Source organism: Amblyomma mixtum, chromosome 5 (assembly GCF_055824585.1).
Source record: "Amblyomma mixtum isolate Tamu chromosome 5, ASM5582458v1, whole genome shotgun sequence".
NCBI classification, from domain to species: domain Eukaryota; kingdom Metazoa; phylum Arthropoda; class Arachnida; order Ixodida; family Ixodidae; genus Amblyomma; species Amblyomma mixtum.
In genome coordinates this window covers 47,513,935-47,532,025 of record NC_143016.1, presented here as the reverse complement: position 1 = coordinate 47,532,025, position 18,091 = coordinate 47,513,935, and the positions used below count along the sequence as shown (strand labels likewise).

At 55.2% G+C, this 18,091-nt stretch overlaps 1 protein-coding gene across 1 annotated transcript in view; it reads left to right on the top strand.

Moving 5' to 3' along the window:
• The window catches only part of LOC149342008 (ecdysone receptor-like), a 148,897-nt gene that overhangs the window by 70,789 nt on the left and 60,017 nt on the right, over positions 1 to 18,091 (top strand). Inside the window, exons 2-3 of the mRNA XM_089544307.1 lie at positions 10,053 to 10,300; positions 10,370 to 10,610. Of these exons, the coding sequence (XP_089400433.1) occupies positions 10,124 to 10,300; positions 10,370 to 10,610 (418 nt within the window). The 5' untranslated portion in view covers positions 10,053 to 10,123. The remainder of the gene's footprint in view (positions 1 to 10,052; positions 10,301 to 10,369; positions 10,611 to 18,091) is intronic.

Sequence of the window (18,091 nt, the reverse complement as noted above, 5' to 3'; positions counted from 1 at the left end):
ATTCCCCCACTGAGCTGAAGTTGAACCTCGTTATAACGAATTTGAAGGTGCCCGGTGATTACTTCGTCATATCCGTTATTTCGTTATAAACCGTTCGGTTGTAACGAGGTTCGGCTATAGTAGCGGGACTTTACGTAAAACGAGAGCGCCTCGTCGAGTCACATGCGCGATGGCGTCATCATTAGTGACCTCCTCGTGTAATCCTATACACATGTCTTTGCGACTGGAGGGAAATAATGGGGGCCCAGCGTGGTCCAGGCGTCGACGATGTCTCCAGTATTAGCTCGTGAGGCGCTTCTCAGGTGTGCCGATGACAGTGATAGTTATACGCTCTGAGCGGACTCGCGATGTCTCGCGGAGTAGCTCCTCTTCCGAGTTCGGGAGAAGCGTCGCGGTAGTTACGAGAGCGAGCAGTCTAGCAGCGAAGTAAAAATATTCCCGAGGCAGTGCGCGAGGGCAGGCAACCACGCAGCGTAACGTAGTGAGCACGAGCTACCGTTTGTTTCCGGGCGGCATGGAAAGCAAACGGGTTTCTGCGCATCTTTCAGCGTCGCGGGTGGTTAGGAGCCGCGCAAGAAGCCAGGGCGCGGCCAGCGGGGCTTTGGAAACACACACACGCATGCGGCCAGCGTCTGGAGAGTAACAGCTTCGGACGGGCTGCGGTAAACAGGGCGAGCTCGGAGCGGCGGAGCCCCACGCGCGCGTACGCGTATTCTTGACCGGTGCACGCAGTTGCATGGCCTGCGCTTTGCCTAGCGCGGACGGACGTTAACTAATGGCCGAGCGGCCCTTATTTGTCGGAACCTCGGGTGAGGAGCTTTCTGTACATCGCAGCGCTCGCTATTCACGGGAAGGAATAGGCGGCGAAGCATTCTATGGGCAAATGCTGCCCGAAATGCTTGAATCGGGCCAGACGGAGAGAAAAAACATTTTTTTTTTTTAATACGAAAACATTATATGGTTATCAGCGACGAAACCCGGCGTCGTTGACAGCAAAAGTGGTCACGAAAAGTCCAAGATGACGTCACCGTGGTGTCAAAGAAAATTTCTTCCGAAGGTGTGGCGAATTGACCCTGGACTCAGATTTCGAGGCGAGCATGCGACCCATAGGCTACAAAACCGCGTTGATTCTTTTCAAACAAAGGTGAACCTGGTATATGCGTTGCTTTACGACTGTGCGCGCTAATGAGTAGATGTGTAATTAGAAAGGAGGGCATTCGAAGCAAGCACGTAAGTAGTCTGAAGTGCCCTCCGTAATTTTATTATGAGCGTACATTGGAGGGAGGCCGCCTCCAGAGCGCGTAGTCCTTAGTCCGGGGACCCATTTGCTGTAGCTGTCTTGGTGGCTTGTACTGTTCGGCAGTTAGCTCTTCTCTTTGTATTGTACGGCCTCTTGTGCTGACGTTGAGCTGAACCAGATTTAACAACGGCAGGCAACCAACGGGCGTTAGCGGAGAAGGCGCTCTTTTTCACTGGCCCTTAGTGTTGGCCTTGGGTAAAGCCCCCCCATCCTCCTCCGTTGTGGCAACTGGCTTGTTCTCGCTCGATCATCTCCAGTTTGTGCTCCTGCGTTAAAGCTGATCGCTGCGCTGAGCGGGAACTGGCAGCGGTGTTGTGCGAGTGGTGAACTCAAAGCGCTGTCTTGAGGCGTTCGTTGAGATTTGCACGGCTTCGAAGTGAGGTCTTGGCACCATCTTTCAGCTTTACTGCCGTGCGCATTTAAGCTTTAGTGAGTGGCACTGCCTCCATGCTGTTGTTTAGTTTTTGCGCTCAGAACTTTTGCGGCACCAGACGCACAGGACCATAGTGGCCAGCTGAAAAAAAAAAAAAAAAAAGAACTCGGATTTGCTCGGTTTGGCCGTCGTTGTTAGGCCTAGTTGCGCGATGCAGGCTCGTGCGTGAAGCAATAGAACGACCGCAAATACTATACGTGAGCGCACTTGGCGCGAGCGGACGTAAAATCCCTTATCTAACTTTTAGCGTGGAGGTCGTTGCTATGGGGCACACCTGTTACTTCTTTTTTGTCACTCTCTGCCCGCCGGCGATAATGCCAGATCCACGCGCGTTTTACAGCTGCTCCAACATCAGCCGTGATCGGCAAACTCCGGATGCGGCACGGCGTCATCGAAGGAAGCGGGGGAAAGCAGGGGAAATAAACTGGGAGGCATTAAAACGAGGCGCACAGCGCTCATAAGACTCGTATATATATCGCGTTACAGCCGCGCGAGCAAGCCCCGTAACGTTTTCGAACGTCGTCGTAAATTTTACGGCCTAGCTGTTCCAGTTAAAAACGACCTCGTAGTTCAACGCTCCAAACTGTCGCCGAGCAGGCCACGCGTGTTGTTTTCGGCGGCGCTGACAGCTGGAATGATGTCCTCCTGGTCGCGAAATGGTGGCTCGCCTCGAATCCTTGGCTCGTGCGCTCGTCGAAGTTATGGTTGCGGACCCTGTACAGTGTGCGCTGCTACTCGGATCCGCAGTATAATGCGTTACCCGCCTCGGAGAGCAACGATCACGATAGTGTTGGGTTGAATTTATTCGGGAAATAACGGATCCTTGTTTGCATAACTAAGCTTACTTTTTCTCTCATTCACTTTGCTGTTACCCCGCATGTGGAAAGAAAAATGAGAAACGATACGGGCACTAAAAGACGTGAACGGGTTTGGAAACCACAGAGGAGGAAGCTGCTTTGCAAAAGAGGCATGCCCGTCGTGCTGCTAGTGCAACTTTAGTGGCAGGCCTGGTATTGACTTCGGGCTGACGACGAAAGAAATAACCGCCGTGAGGAGGCGGTTCAAGCGGTGTCTGGGAGTCGGGCGTTGGTAGTTGCTCTCCGAAAGATCGGCAAGCGTGCAGGACGCAGCTTCTGATCCCGCTGAAACTCGGGGAATCTCCAGCGCGTGGCCCTGGTTTTGTCGCTTGCAGTGTATGGGACAGTTCCTCGCAGCTTTCATTCCAGAGCCGACGTCGGATGGCCGCTTCCTTCCCGAGCTGTGGCTACTGAATTGGCTTATTTACCGCACTTGCTGCGCTTATTTTTTAACGCCGAGATTTACAGTCGGGTTACATCTCACGAGCGGATTATCGTGGGTCGATCCGCTGGGTATAAAAATTCCACGTAAATGTTTCGTCGAAGGCAGGAGCGCTCACTGAGCTGTAGAGCAATGGTTTATAAAGCGTCATAGTTCACGTGGCACGCTTGCGACTGCTGTTCTCTCCCGCGCGCGAATCTCCGTGCGTGCAGTGCGCGCTTATTGCTGTAGTGGCTGTTTCAGTATGGCAAGTGAGACCAGGTGTCGTGTCGACTGCCGTTTTATACCGACCGGGGTTTTTCTTATAAGGGACACAGTGGAGTTTCAAAATAGACCATATTGTCGCGGGCGTGTAAAGTATCGGTATCTCGCTCGCCTTTTTGTAGTGCGTGCGTTCGCGCATGCGTTGATGACCTCTTTATCTCGTTAAATTTCTATAATAAATCTTCGTTGATTCGCGGCAGCTTGATGCACTTTGCGATGCTTCTAGACCAGCCAAAAGGAAACGAAGGTCGACGTAGTCTTTACGTAAGCGACGAGTGAAACGCACGCGTCGCGCACTAACAGCCTGCCTGTCGCCGGAGACGACGGGATGCGGTCTGTGGTCCTTCTAGTGAAAGCAGTCAGCGCGAATGCGCCCTTCATACAAAATGGAGGAGCCAATCTATCCCACAGCGACCAGCTCCAGTTCAGCGTGAGAGTAAAGTGGCAACCAAACGCCGACCTGACAGCAGGCGGATTGTGCGGCTCGAGCACGCTTTGGGGCGGAAAATTCGCCTTCGAGCGCGGGGCACTAGTGCTTTAGTCCGAACGATTAGGTGGTTTTTCCCAAGTTTCAAGATGCAAAACCAACTAGCCCGTCAACATACCTTACCGAACGATTAAGTTCTTCCCCGTGTTCGTGTTGGCCGAAATCAGGCTGTTACGTTGGCGTCGCCCGCTTGTCGTTGGACCACAGTAGTCGTTTGCCGTGGCCGTGTCATTGCAAGGGCTCCGGACCATAGCGTCGCTGCCGGACCCGAGGGCAACCGCATCTTTTTCGGGGTCTGTGGGATTTAGCGTCAAGCGGTGTGAAAGCGTCATCTCGGGCTGCGCGGTGCATGCGCTTTGCATCACGATGACAAGCCGCAACAGCACCGCGGCGTCTAAATCAGAAACGTCGTACGTGGATGGTGGGGGGGCACGTTCAAGCTCAGGGGGCCACGGCCATTGTGTCAGACGTCATTTCAAGGTCCCGCCGTGCTCGGGCGGTGGGGGGATCGGTCCACTTCCGGTGCCGGAAGTGCGCCCCTGGAGCGCCAGCGATGACGTGTCTGCGTCGGCCGAGCCCCCATTGGCTGCCTGCCTCCCCCGTCCGCCGCGTCCTCGAGACCGGTCGCAGCTCGGCGCACGCCCGCGTTTCCCTTTCACCGTTCTCGTTTGCAAGCGAGAGTTATTTGGCAACAAAAGCCGAGCGACGGCCATTGAGGTATCGCCCTCTGCTGCCCCGGCCTTTTCTATACATTTCCCTCTACCGTGCGTGAAGGCTGTCGCGCCTCTTCTTCTTTTCCTCTTCTTGGTTTGTTGCTTTTCTCGTCGCCGCTTTTTCCGGTCGCGCTTTTGTTCTGTCTCCTTTTCCTTTTTTTGTTGAGGCAGCCTAATACGGAAAGCACACCTATAGCGTCCGACGACGGCCTTTGACCGCAACAAATGTACGGGTAGATCGACGCTGACCGTGACGCTGCCGCCAACGTAACGGGGTAGCGACGCGAGCGCGGCGGGAGCGCTGGAGGAAATGATCGCGTATCGCCGATGACCCGCTGACCCGCATCGAGGAGAAGCTCATCGTCGTTTTCGCTGCGCGTTGACTTCATCATTCCACGTTGCTGCCGCGGTACAGTGTGGCCAAGTTTTGACACCTGTTCAGAACAGTCTTGCAGTACGCATATCGCCGAGGACGGCTTTTGCCAGTCGCCGGCTTTGCTGGTCGCGTGTACTTGTTCGGTTGTGCCTGTTTTCGTAGTACGACTCCCCAGACACTCTTGAAAACCTCCAAACAAAATATTTTAGCACTATTGCCTATGCTGGCGACGTACGAAACTTTACACCTGCGGGTTGTGGATCCGGCTTGCGGCGGACCTCGCCCGTTCCAAGTTTCGGCACTAACCATTCGCTCAAGCCGCTCGGGTTCTTGACATAGACGTCTTAGTGGGTGCGATCGCGGGTGTCCGAAGTCCCACTGGCCGCCTTTTCAACCAGTGAATCGAGGCTAGGCGCGTCCTCCAGAACGTTTGCCATTGAGCGTTGTGAAGCTGTTCAGTAGTCTGAGAATAGGGCTGGTGACGTCATACTAAAAATCAATTGCATTGCCGTAACGGAAGACGCCAGCGCTTCGTTTCGTAATACTCGGGAAAAGTTTAGCCTGCAGAGAACTCGTTCGGCGAGGTCGTCTGCAGCGTTTGTACCTTTCGGAGGACGGCCGTTAGCCTTTTGTGCCAGCTCCGCACTCGACGCCCAGTCTCCATCGCGATGCAATTGGATCTACGGCGCTGCTGCGACGGGGCTCCCGGCTATCGTTTCTCTCTCTAGGCACGGTGGAGTATTTCACGGTTTGCCTTTCGCAATGGAGGCGGCCGGCGTAACCGGACGAATACATTGTTACGAGACCGCGTCGAGAGGAACGTTGTTACGGGAGAGGCGTGCACCTTGCACGCGCATTGATCGCGGTGCCCATTCTTCTTCGTTTCTTATTTGCCGCCGCCGTCTTTTTTACGCCCCGGGGCAGCGGCTCCGAGCCGTGGGCTGGCTGGCTCGCCGGCGTGTCTTGACGCCCACCGCAGTGATGCGTTTTATCTCTAGGCGGCGCTGCTGGCGCGCGCAGCAACGCCGGCGTTCCCGCCGTTCCCGCCCGGCTCTCCACAGCGGAGCGCGCGAGAGTGCGCGCGCGGCCAAGGTCAAGCTCTGCGCTTTTTCTACTTTTATTTCTTTTCTCTTTTTTTTCTCCTTCTCGCGCGTGGAGCTCCGATCGATGGCCCTGCGCAGCGGAGCTCCAACCCGGGTTGAAGGTCGGTCGCTGCGGCTACTGCACTCTGCGCGGGCGCGCTGTTTGCTGGCCCGCGTTGCTGCGGACTTCACCCCCGCGCGCGCCACCGGATGATGATGGCCGACCTCGGCCCGGCCGCGTGGCGCGCGCGCCAACGACGGGGCAGGCACTGTGCCTGGCCGCGCGGCGAATCAGCCCTCGCCTCCGCGGAGCGTCACAGCGAGGTAGTGGTATAGTTGTGGGTGCGTGGTCGTCGTTCGGAGGACAGGACACCCGCCTCTGTAATGTGGATGAACGGATCTTGCCAATGACGCGCCTTGCCGAGACTCCTTCATATGAGATGGGAGATGCCCCGTAGAGAGGCCAGTTAGTGCCTGGCACCCGTCGCACGCATGTAGCTTCTCCAAGCGCGCTGCGTTGTTCCATGAAGACGAAGTGGTCATTTGGAAGCCGCATTCCATAAGCGTCGGGCCCGGTATCAACGAGGCGGTCGACCGTTCAACGTGACCGCAGATCGTCCCGATTCAGAAATATGGGCGGGCAGGCAGTCAAGGAGGGAGAATGGGAATGAGTTATACTGGGTGCTATCAGAGGGAGGTGCAATGCGTCGTTGTCGGGAAACCGGTTTTTAATGAGTGATTTCAACTGCGACCTGTTTCGCTTAGTTCCAAGCGTTAAGCCATGGAAGCCGCTTTTGATGGAAGAAGCCCGTTCGTAACCCTGTATATCTGCGTTGCTGCGCGTTCCGTCCTGTTCCAAGCAGTCATTTTACTCTTCGAAGCTATTACTGCATCTGCGACTTTCGTAACGCTTGCGCGAAATTGAGGAGTCACATTCTTGTGATAGCGCGCACAAACAGGAGAGCGACGTTCGGAGAAATTAGCGTCCCTCGCTTTACTCGCGAAGCGATAGCTCGGCTAATCCATTTTTGATCCATTTTAATCCATTTATCTGAGTGTGCTTGCTTAGTGTGTGTATAGTCAGATATAAAACCCTAACGGCCCATCCTTCGCCGCTTGACGACTGCACGAATGATAGCTCCTTACTCCTTTGCTCATAATCTCCTCCTCTCCTCAACGTCAAGCGAGTCGAGTCGAGTGCCCACTTTGCCACAGCGCCTTTGGTTTTCCTTAGGAGCCCGTGTGTCATATCGAGTTTTCGCGCTAAGTGCGTTTAACATGTCGCCGTTTACGACACGCATTTTTCTCTGCTCTCTCCTTCTCAGCGTTGTATATTTCTTCGTTGTGTTCAACACGAATAGAAGGGAGAATATTACGTGGTGCCGCGGGCACGATGATTGCGAGATGTCTGGCGAAATCAACACGGCTTCATTCATCAGCCGCACGGTGTCCTCGAGCAGCCGTTGCGCTGAGCGCTGTTCTTTGGCCCGCCTCGATCGGCGACGGGGAGCTCTAATGGGGCTGGCTCCCCACCCCCAGCTGTGCCTCTCTGTACTGTGTGCGCGGATTTGATGCGTGGTGCATCAGTACTCGAAAGATCTTAACTCAAGAGTGGTACGGAACAGGCACAACTGGCTGCACATTGCGGCGATCACGTGGGGTGTAGTCAGCTTGCACTCTGAGCTTCAGTCGATCTATGAGCTGGGACGCGCTGGTAGGCAATACGTTCGATTCGACGCAGTTTATTGTGTGAGCGTATTTAATATGACTCTGTCTGTCTCGGCGTCATTGGTTTGGCAGTTTTAATTTCTTTTTCTCTCTCGTCGAAATTAAGCTTGCGGCATCATCGTAGTGTACGTGTATGCGGCTAGCAGTTGACCTTTTTCATTACATCCTTTTCCTCGTGTTCAGCGTCGGCCTATTCGAACTGCACTACCAGCCGCGTCGAAGCCTCGGCGTTCGCCCTCCCGTATGCCCAGCCGGGATCGCCCGTCTGACGCGTCGCATCCCGTGGCTTTTCGGGGCTTGCGAAACGCGATCTCATCCCGGGGCGGCAGTAATTGGAAAATACCGTTCGCCTGACGTCATCCCCATCTCTCTGCTTCGTGGATCTGTGTCGTGTCGCCTATACTGCCACATTAATTATACGCGCATGATACAATGACGCACCAATCTGGACTGAATAGATGTTGCGGAAACTTTTGTCAAGGCCAACCGTGATAGGCTACCTTATCCGCAGTATCTCCAGTGCAAAAAAACTGTGGCGGATCGCACCGGCCGCGAAAGTAATTTGCTTGTTGCCTGAAGGACTGTGTGTGGGTGTACATTTATGTAAGTGAAGGGGCCTACCCAGGGTGGTGGGTAAGGGCAGGGGGTGAGAGTTAAGGATCTTATCACTTCTGACCCATGTTGATGTTATTCGGCTATCGACGAGTGGGGTGTGAGAGTGTGCTCCTATCAACTGCCGCGATAAACTGGTATTTAGGCGCTCCAAATCTGACGTTCACAAACAACTGTTTCTCCGCGAGTGCAGTAACCTTTGCGCGGTCTGACGTCACGGGTGTACGGCTCTCCAGGGCCAGGCAGCCTGGTTTAGGGTTGCGGAAACACGTGGCGTGTATCGCGAGCGGGCCGCGGTCTACCTTTCGGTCGTTCCGTACGGCATTGTGTGGTTCTGCGAGTGACCTACTGCTTGGGGAGGGAGCAAACTTTATCCTCGGTGCTTATAGGACGGTCGAAATCGCGATGCGATTGGCTTGTTTGTAAATGTCGCCTACGTACACGGTGCTGTCGTATTGTTGTAGCGTATTTTGCACCTTACTTTCTCGCTTTTTATCGGGTCGTTTTTTGTTGATGGTGTTTTTCACACTATCAGTGTTTGCAGGGGCTTGTTGCTGGTCGGAGTGAAACCGATCGCCCATTCTCGTGCGCCTTGGCTACGCCGTATTTTCCTGCCTTTTATGTGCAGGCAGTATGCTTGCTACTCGTGGGTCCCAAGAAGCGCGGGTAATTGGCCCAGTATTGCAAATGAATGGTTTCACACTGGCACTTTGCCAATACGTTTCCAATATTGGGCCGGTACCTGTGCTGCTGGGGATGTTTTTTTAACCCGGCGCGCCTCACTCGCAACGACGCTTACCAATTGGCAATAATTCGCTAGGCCGTTGAGCTGGGTGGTTTTTACTGTCGCGTGTAAAAAGTAGCGCGGTAAATGGGACAAGACGAGAGGTGTTGTGTCGAATGGCGTATTCCAGTCGGCGATCCGGACTGCTCCGGTTTCGAGGAGCAAAACAACTTGCTCCAGATCGCCGATTGGAATACGCCACAAGAAAACGGTGACAGTGGTCTTCATCATCATCATCATCAAAAGACCCAGTGGTCCTAACAGTAATTACAAAAAAGCCCCCCAAGGCGTTCTGGCCTCGGAATGTTTAAACAGGCACCAGGAGGGACAAGCAGATTGAGACGTTAGTGTCTCGAGATTATTTACCTAAAGCGGGAGCTAGCGTTCCATAATGCGCAGTCAGCCGGGAATGAAACGACCTCACACCGGCGCAGCGCACTGTTAGTCGGGGACGCGGGGCACTCGTGTCGAGGGCTTCTGGTTTTTAGAGCTTTTGAAAATGGGGCGAAAGCAACGGGGAATTCGTTGCAGGGTGTGAGACGTCGGGTGTTTCCATGCACCGCCCTTTCCTGAGTGCCCCTCGAGGTCCTGCTCTCCGGTGGTCCCCTCCTCACCTTCCGGAGAGTTTGAATTTGAACTCTTGCTACGCAAAGCGAGCCGTTGGGCTGTACACTGTCGTCCACATACACCTGTGTAGAACGCTCGAACGGCGCACTTGTGTCTTTTATCAGTGATCTAGAGCTAGAAGCCTGACCTTATGGTGCGTGTACATTCCCGAGGATCGTGTTTAACTCATTACGTCTTTCAAATAGGCATCGGGCCCGCCGGTCAGCGGCGGTTGTTATGAATGGAGAACAGTGCGCGGCGTTCGAGCGCTCTAGAGACAGTTGTGTGTATGACTGTGCGTACTGTATGTTCCTCCGTTGTGTGTATGCGTGGTCCCTGACGTTGGTGGCCCCGTCTCTTTTGCGCAGCCTTCGAATGGTGTCCCGGGCAGCGTCAGCAGCGTCTCGGTGCGTCGGCGGCGCCCTTCGGCGGCCATCGGATGCTGTCTGAGCTGCAGCTGCAGCCGCTGGGGCGCCGGTCGGCGGCGGCCGCCCCATCCTCGGACGAGGTGGCCTCCATGAAGCCCATGCTGCTGCAGGCCGCCCAGGGAGGAGCCGGGGGCCTGGCCGCCGGATCGCCGCCGGCCCTGTCCCCAAACCTGCCCAGCGTGGTCAAGGTGCGCCCCCCTCTCTCTCTCTTCCTTCCGGGCTCCCACCGACCCCCCTGACTGACTCTGTGCGCGCAGGTCGAGCCCCGGCTGCCGAGCCCCTGCGTCGGCGGGGCGGCCAGCGGCGACGGGGGCCCTGTGCCCCCGAAGCGCGTGCGACAGGACGACGTCGGCGCGTGGATCTCGTCGCCGTCGTCCCAGATGTCGGTGGGTTCGCTGTCCCCGCCGCCGCCGCTGCTCAACGGGCTGGCCAACAGCAGCGGCCTGTCGCCCGGCTCCTGCTCCTCCAGCTACGAGACGTACAGCCCCCGGGGACCCTGTGAGTCTCTCACCCCTCTCTCCGCACCCCCCGTATGCGCCTTCTTCCTGCAGCTGAGCTCGGTTGCGCCGCCAATTCTGCGCCCTGTAGAGGCACTCTACTCGAATCCGTCGTTTTTCTGTTTGGATGGCTACCTCAACTCTCCCCGATCAACGTTCTCTGGCACCTGCGCGTACATGTATTGCATCCAGCAGTAAACGTCTGATGGAAGAGAACGGTTTAAGGAAAGCTCCGGACGTATAAGCGCCGGTACGAAGTAGCTCGGAGGCGACGGCCAAAAAAAAAAAAAAAAGAAGAACACGAAGTGTCATTGTACTTCATCCGCGCTAGTGAAGATTAAGGACCGAGAGACGCAGCCGCGGTGCTTGGCGTGATAGGACGCGCCGGGTCAAGCAGCCAGCGTAGCGTCGATAACGGGACTGCGGACACTGTCAAGGGCGAGGGCGTCATGCAGGAAGGGATCCGAAGGTCGGCCAGGAATAAGGAAGGAAACCGCCACGCGCGCTGTATAGATACACATTCGCCCTGCCTGCCCGCTGGGCGGGGAGGACTGTGTTGCACCCGAGGCGATTGAAAGTTCTCCCGTGTGAGCGATTGGGGCGGTCATGGCGTGCGGTTTCGCGGTAGCGGCTCTTATCTCCCGTGTCAAATATAGGTCATTCGAAATGTAGCAGTCTGCTGACACTGCTGGACGGTGCGTCGCTGATAAGATATCCTGCCGGGAGCTAGTATAATCGGCCTGTCGAGAGTTCCCGGGAATGACCCGGGAAGGCGAAGGTCGTGGCGATGCACTGCTTATTGTAGCGTCGGTGTCGGCGGCCCTCTTTCACCGAGCATGCATCGATTCGTTCCCGCCGCCGCTGCTTCAGACGTGGCTGTGTCGTCGACTGGGCCAAGTTATTGCATTCACGGCCGCTGTCTATGGTGACCCTCTTAATAATAATAATAATAATTGCTTTTTGCATTGATACAAGGAAAAGAGCAGCCGTTAAAAAGCTGCTTCGAAGAGCAGATTGACGGGACTCCTGCCTCGTATATGAAGGCATTTCAATGCAGATCTCAAGCCACGCTTACATTAATGAATAAATGTTCAACAGCCTAGCAAGGGAACAGCAGTTCGCCATTGGTAGCGAGGTGCTGGAAGTAGTAAGAGAATATGTCTACTTAGGGCAGGTAGTGACCGCAGATCCGGATCATGAGAGGGAAATAACTAGAAGAATAAGAATGGGGTGGAGCGCATATGGCAGGTTCTCTCAGATCATGAATGGTAGCTTACCAATATCCCTGAAGAGAAAAGTATACAACAGCTGTATCCTACCGGTACTCACCTATGGGGCAGAAACGTGGAGGCTAACTAAGAGGGTTCAGCTTAAGTTAAGAACAACGCAGCGAGCTATGGAAAGGAAAATGATAGGTGTAACGTTAAGAGATCGAAAGCGGGCGGAGTGGGTGAGGGAACAAATGCGGGTTAATGAGATCTTAGTTGAAATCAAGAGGAAGAAATGGGCTTGGGCAGGGCATGTAATGCGAAGGCAAGATAACCGCTGGTCCTTAAGGGTAACGGAGTGGATTCCAAGAGAAAGCAAACGTAGCAGGGGACGGCAGAAAGTTAGGTGGGCGGATGAGATTAAGAAGTTTGCGGGGATACAGTGGCGGCAACTGACAAAGGACAGGGTTAATTGGAGAGACATAGGAGAGGCCTTTGCCCTGCAGTGGGTGTAGTCAGGCTGATGATGATGATGATTGAACGGAATTGTAACCGGTGTACAAAAAAAACAACAACAGCAAGTTAAGTCAGGGAAGATACATAAAAATAACACAGAGAAAGACGTAGCAAGAAGGAAAACTGTTTGCTTAGCGCGCTAATTGAACAGAATGTGCAACCAACTAGTTCCAACTCCAACTGTTATTTTGCTTGCTACGTTTTCAGTCCAGTCTCAGTGTGGGCAGGTTAATGACTTGTCTAGATTACATTGGCTCCCTCAGTGCTCAGTGTCATGCTGATTGACTATACACTGGACTGCTGGACTTCGGACGGGGCAAAGCACAACGCTCGGGACATGAATCTGATTTCGCCTATGCAGTTAACCAGCGCGCGACTGGGTGCCGCGATTTTTCCTCGGCGGTCTGTTCCTGTTCATCGGTCATTGCGTAGACTTGAACCTTCGTGTCGACACATAGGTACGATGCCAGCAGCCGGCATTCATTGGATGCACGGAGTTCGGTGACGGTGCACGCGCGAAGCCATTCGCGGTCGTGTTTGAAAAATCGCAACTGGCCGGTTTACTCTCTTCGCTCTTTTCAGCTTCAGGACGTCCAATACCACATACTATATACACCGGGGTGTCTTGGCTCCTTGACATTAGAAGACTTTAGGTGAATACGAGCGTAGGGTTAAACGAGCAAACGCACGAATAAGGGAAATAAAACTGCTCATTCCTGTCCAGTTTTTTTTTTTTTTCGTTCGTTACGCAGTGTGATAGCAGGAGGCAGCGCTGGCGTTGTTTGCAGAGTCGTCGTGACAACGGCGTGACGCAGCCGTGACGTTGTGGCCCCCCTGTTTAGAGAGAGGCGCGTCATGGTGATCTGCGCAGAAGTTTCAATATTCGCCGGCTGCATCCGCGACACACGGAGCAACGAAGCGTGACCCATTCATGACGCAACTGCGGGGCGTCGCAGATGGACGCCCCGTATCCAGATGGAACTGTTGCCGCTGGATTGTTTGCTTCGCTGATGCGGTGTGTTGGTGCGTGTGGGGGCAACCTCGCGGCGGAACGCTGTCGCACCCGATGTGTCCGGACAGTTCGCGAAGTGGCCACATAGAAAGGGGAACTTGGGCCGTTGTAATCTTGCGCAACCTAATTAGGTGTTGCGAGAGTTGCTTCCAGCACCAGCGGCCTTGCAGGTGCAGTCTCATAGCGCTTGAGTGTTCGCTGGCCATTGAGTTTCTTGTGGCGGATTTTATATATCAAGAAAAAGTATACAGTTTAGTCCTTATTTCAACGCATTCCTGTTCAGTGTATTTCTTGTCTGTCGTCTCCTTTTGAACAGTCCGTGCTGGAAACAGACGTGGGTAGGAGTACGAGAACAACAACAACAACAACAACAACAAAAAGAGAATGGGAAGTCATACTACGTGCCTAGACGGCTCTCCTTTTTGCGGGGACTCGCGTTCGCTGTAACTGTTTTGCTCTGCTCAAACTAGCTTTAGCGTAACGCAGTTAAGGGGCTGCTTTTCTACCGCGAAGAGCATAGCCAGGTTTTTGAACGTCCGGGCTTCAAAATAGCGTACGCGCTGGCTGCTTTCCCGGCGCGCTGCGCCGTGCCTTCGTCACTGCGATCCAGTAAGGACTCGCCGTTGCGACTACGAGTGTGGAGCCTATATAACGACGCCGAATCTCCACGAGGGTGCACTTCGAGTCGCAGCTCGGTAGTTCGGTATACACACTCCGCGCTTGTGCAAAAATACATTTTGTTTGGTGTTCTTTTCTCCGGCGTTTGGAAAAGAAGCCCCGGTCCCTCCCGTCGCATGTCAGGCGTCGGCGCCGACGTTCGCTTCCTTGTCGCTTCTCCCCCTGTTGATGCTGCTCCAAAGACAGGCGGCAGCTGTGCACTTTTAACAGCCCAGCAGCCAGCGAGATCGGAATGAGCGGAGCGTCGAGGGGGCGGGGGACGGGGAGGGGGGTGCGCCGCTCCCGTTGTTTAACGCAGCTGCTGCCATAGTGGGGCCGCTGCTCCTCCGCAGCACAAGCGACGCATTGCGCCCGTACGTACCTACGCTGGGTCTGCCGAGCTCGGCTTGCGGGAAAGCTCGCCGCGGTGGCCGCCACGTTGGCTGTTTGGGCGAGTTTTTCGTGGAGCGGAGGAGACGCACACTCTCTTTTGAAGGGGCTCCGACTTAAAAGATCGAAGGGGTGTGGGGGGGGGGGGGGGGGGGGATAGAGCTGAAGGACTGCAGGAAGGTATGCTGGTTCAGGTTCGCTACCCTGCGCAAGGTGAACGCAACAAAGGCACTTGAGTTCGCGGCCCTGCAAGACCGCACTAACGGGAACGCAACGTGGCTGCCCCGAAGGTGCGAGCACAACTCGGAATCCAGTAACTTGGAATACCGTGCGCTGGTAATTTAGCAGCTTGTGAAGGAGTATTTGATGACGTCACAGCGGCTGCCATTTTGTTCTCTGTGGAGCACCGCGAAAGGCGTGTCTAGTGGGCTTATCGCCTCCTGCTCCGACCTGCACTGCTGAAGTACAAGCTGGACAACAAAATGGCGCCTTTGACATCACGTGAATCCATTTATAGGCATCATGGCGCGTGTCTCCCACCATCAACAGGTTAGAGAAAACTGGCGGCCCTGCTTTTAATCGATTTGTTATTTTCCATCCGAAATCCAGCGTTCCTTCCTTCATGTGGGCTTGCAGAGCGATTCAGGCAGGAACAGTAGTTCGCTTCCGTCACGGCTTCTCGCTGTGTGGAACGTCCGTTTCGCCGTTTGCCGTTGTAACCCCGTATAGCTTCGGGGCCCGTTCCACAAACGCTACGTGATAGTTACAGAGCACTCGCGGGGAAAACAGCTGCCTTGTCTCTTAATGCAGCTGTGCAGGACGCGGTGAATAAACTGCTCGGAAAGGAAACGTGGGAAAGGGTCGGAGGCAGCTTGTTCAAGCCCGACACGTCTCATTCTTACCTTGTTTTCTCGCGTCTCTCTTGCGCTCCTTTAGGAAAAGTGGGCGCGAAAATCTCTCTCGCTCGGGACTTGGTTGGCGGGGGACGTGACGGGAATCCGGCGTGCCCGCACGTGCTAAGTCCACAAGGCTGGAGGGGGTGCCGTTATATGGGGGGTAGCGGCGCCCGAAGCCAGCCGCTGTCTCCGCAGGATGCAATATCTTCTACTCTGGCTCCCCTGTAATGAGGATGGCGTCGAGCAGTTAATGACGCTGCTGCCCCTTCATTCCTGCTCCCATCTCATCTCCCCGTGTATGTGTGTTTACTCGTCTAAGGAAGAGGACGGCGCAGAGGTTTGCGAAAAACAAAAGTCAACGAATGCCTCGGGTTGTTTCTTGCAGGTGGTCTTGGTCGGTGCCGGGATTGAATGAGAGGGAGAGAGGTAGATAGAATAAGCCTGTTTCTTGTCTGCTTTTCTCGAGACCGACACACGGCATGTTTGAAAGATGCTTCTGAACGGGTGAGTCGATCGCGTCCAGCATATGTGGTACGGTTTAAAAAAGCAGGGAACGTGCATTTAATGCGAATTCACTCCGAGGCTTAAGAAGAAGAAGCCTGGAAACCAGACGTTTTTATCGTTTCATCTCGGCGGCGGCACTTTTCCCAAAAGAAAAATAAGAACAAGGCCAGCGACGGTCCATGGGAGCGAAAGGGAGACCACACGCGAGGGCCGAATGAGATGGAGATTCAAGAGCTCGCGGGTGCGAGACGTTCGGCCGGCTGGGATTGGGACGTCCTCTTTCTGCAGCTGCCCCCCCCCCCCCCCCCCCCCCCCCCCCCCTCCTCACAGCACGCTCGGCGCTTGTTTATACCCCAGTGGCCGCGGTCAGTGAAGCGTTTCGTGACTGGGGATGGGGGAGGGCGAATGCCGATTGTATGGCCGCCCCGTGGGCCACGCCCTTTCGCAGCTTGGAAGGGCTGCGCGTTCCAATGGCAGCTGGTAGCGAGCGCCGGCCAGTGTCTCACATCGGGGAAGAAAACTGAAACGTCTGGGCGCAGAATCAGAATCTCATTGATCGCAGTGCACACTGCCGTAAGGTGGACCCCACTGCAAGACACACTCGTTGTTTCACTGTGTTTAGGGCGACAGTTGTGCCAGAGTAGTGTCTGGAGCGCGCGCTCAGTGCAGTTTTGGTTGTTCTGCGAGACTGCCTCGACGCAGCAGTGTATGTGGTTGATTTCGCCCGCGAACTAACTCTTCGTGTTACGCAACGACCGGCGCTCTATGAACTTGCGAAGGTGCATTGAAGTGTCTTTGTCTCAGTGGTAGCGAACCAGACCGCCGCAGCAGTGCTTTTCTTTGTAGTGCGTTCCATTTTGATGACACAAAGAAGCGAAGAGAATCTTGTGGGGAAGCGAGCGCCGCATTTAAACGCGCGGCCACGTTACGCAATATATAGGCCGGTCCACCGCCGTGTCTGGGGCAGCACTGCCGAGTGTCGGCGTCCGTGGGGCCCAGTTCAGGAAGACGGGGGGCGCCAGGCATTTTGTTTTTATCATCTTTTATTTCCTTTCTCGCGTCGCTGCCGTCGTCGTCCGGCTTTGCCGGGCCGGCGCGTTACTAATTGGCGGCGCATTTCCGTGCCGTCCCCGGCGGAGGCCGTCTCTCTGTTCGCTGCGGCGTTGTTTTGCCGCTAACGACGCCCACCACGGGCTTCCAGGTCGCGACACGGCTCGCCGGAGCCCGAACAATGGCTGCCGCCACGGCGTCGGCCTGTTGTCTCCGAGCGGCGGCGCTCGCGTACACACACACACTCACTCGCGCGCGCATGCACGACTGCTGCCGCGCGGGGCGTTGGCCGCCGGCCCCGGCTCGGCCGGGGTCCTTCCCCGTAGCCTCTCCGCGCCGCTGTACTTTCCCGCCGTCTTCCCCCCTTCGCGGCCTCTGTCTGTGGTTCGAAAGTTAGGCCGATCGGAGGTGCGCTGTGGTGCCCTCCCCGATAGAGCGAGTTGCGACAAAATCGGGCTGGGCTCTTTCATTGTGCGCGCGAGGTGTGTGTGCGTGTTTTGGTGGCGGTCGAGGTCGAGGCCATGCGCGAACGCCGCTAGGCCGCCGCCCTTTTGCGAGGCGCAATTGATTTCGCACAACGTTGGGAGAATTTCGTTCCCGTTCCGAACGGCCGTTTCCCCCGTTTCTGACGTCGCCCTCTTTCTGCACAAAAATAATTAATCCAGAAAACCTGCTGACTATCTCCGCGCATGAGAGGACGAACTCGCACTTGGAAAATGCTTTTTGTGTCGGCCGTTAATAGGCTTAATAGAAAGGCATGTTGCTCCTTGAATTGGATGCGGCAGTTTGCATGAAGCTAGTTAACAAGATAGATTGTCAAAGCAACTATGGTGGTGGCCCTGTCAAGGTTCTCTCGTTCAAATTTCTGTGCGTAAGTTTGGGCGGGCGTGCAGAGCGAAGCAGTTCGGGTTCTGCCTCTGCCGGCTCCGGGCTTTCGCTACTTCGTCCTCCTTGGGTCGCCGCATCAGATGTCCAGCGGCAGAGGCCGGCAGCGCTCGGTCGCGTGGCTGGCGCCGGCCCTGCCCTACTCTTACACACTATGTAACTGCCTGAAACAGTATAGGGCGCGTTGTTGCACTACAGAGGTGCACGCGCGCAAAACTCGTTTCGTTATCCGGCTAATTGGAAGCCAGCTCGAGTGCTTTTGTAACTCGGGAAGGATTACCAGGATGCAGTGTCCTTCACCTCCGGCCTTTCGCGCTCGGCTCGTCACGATATCTCGGCGTTGTGTAGCTCGAAAGGGACGTGG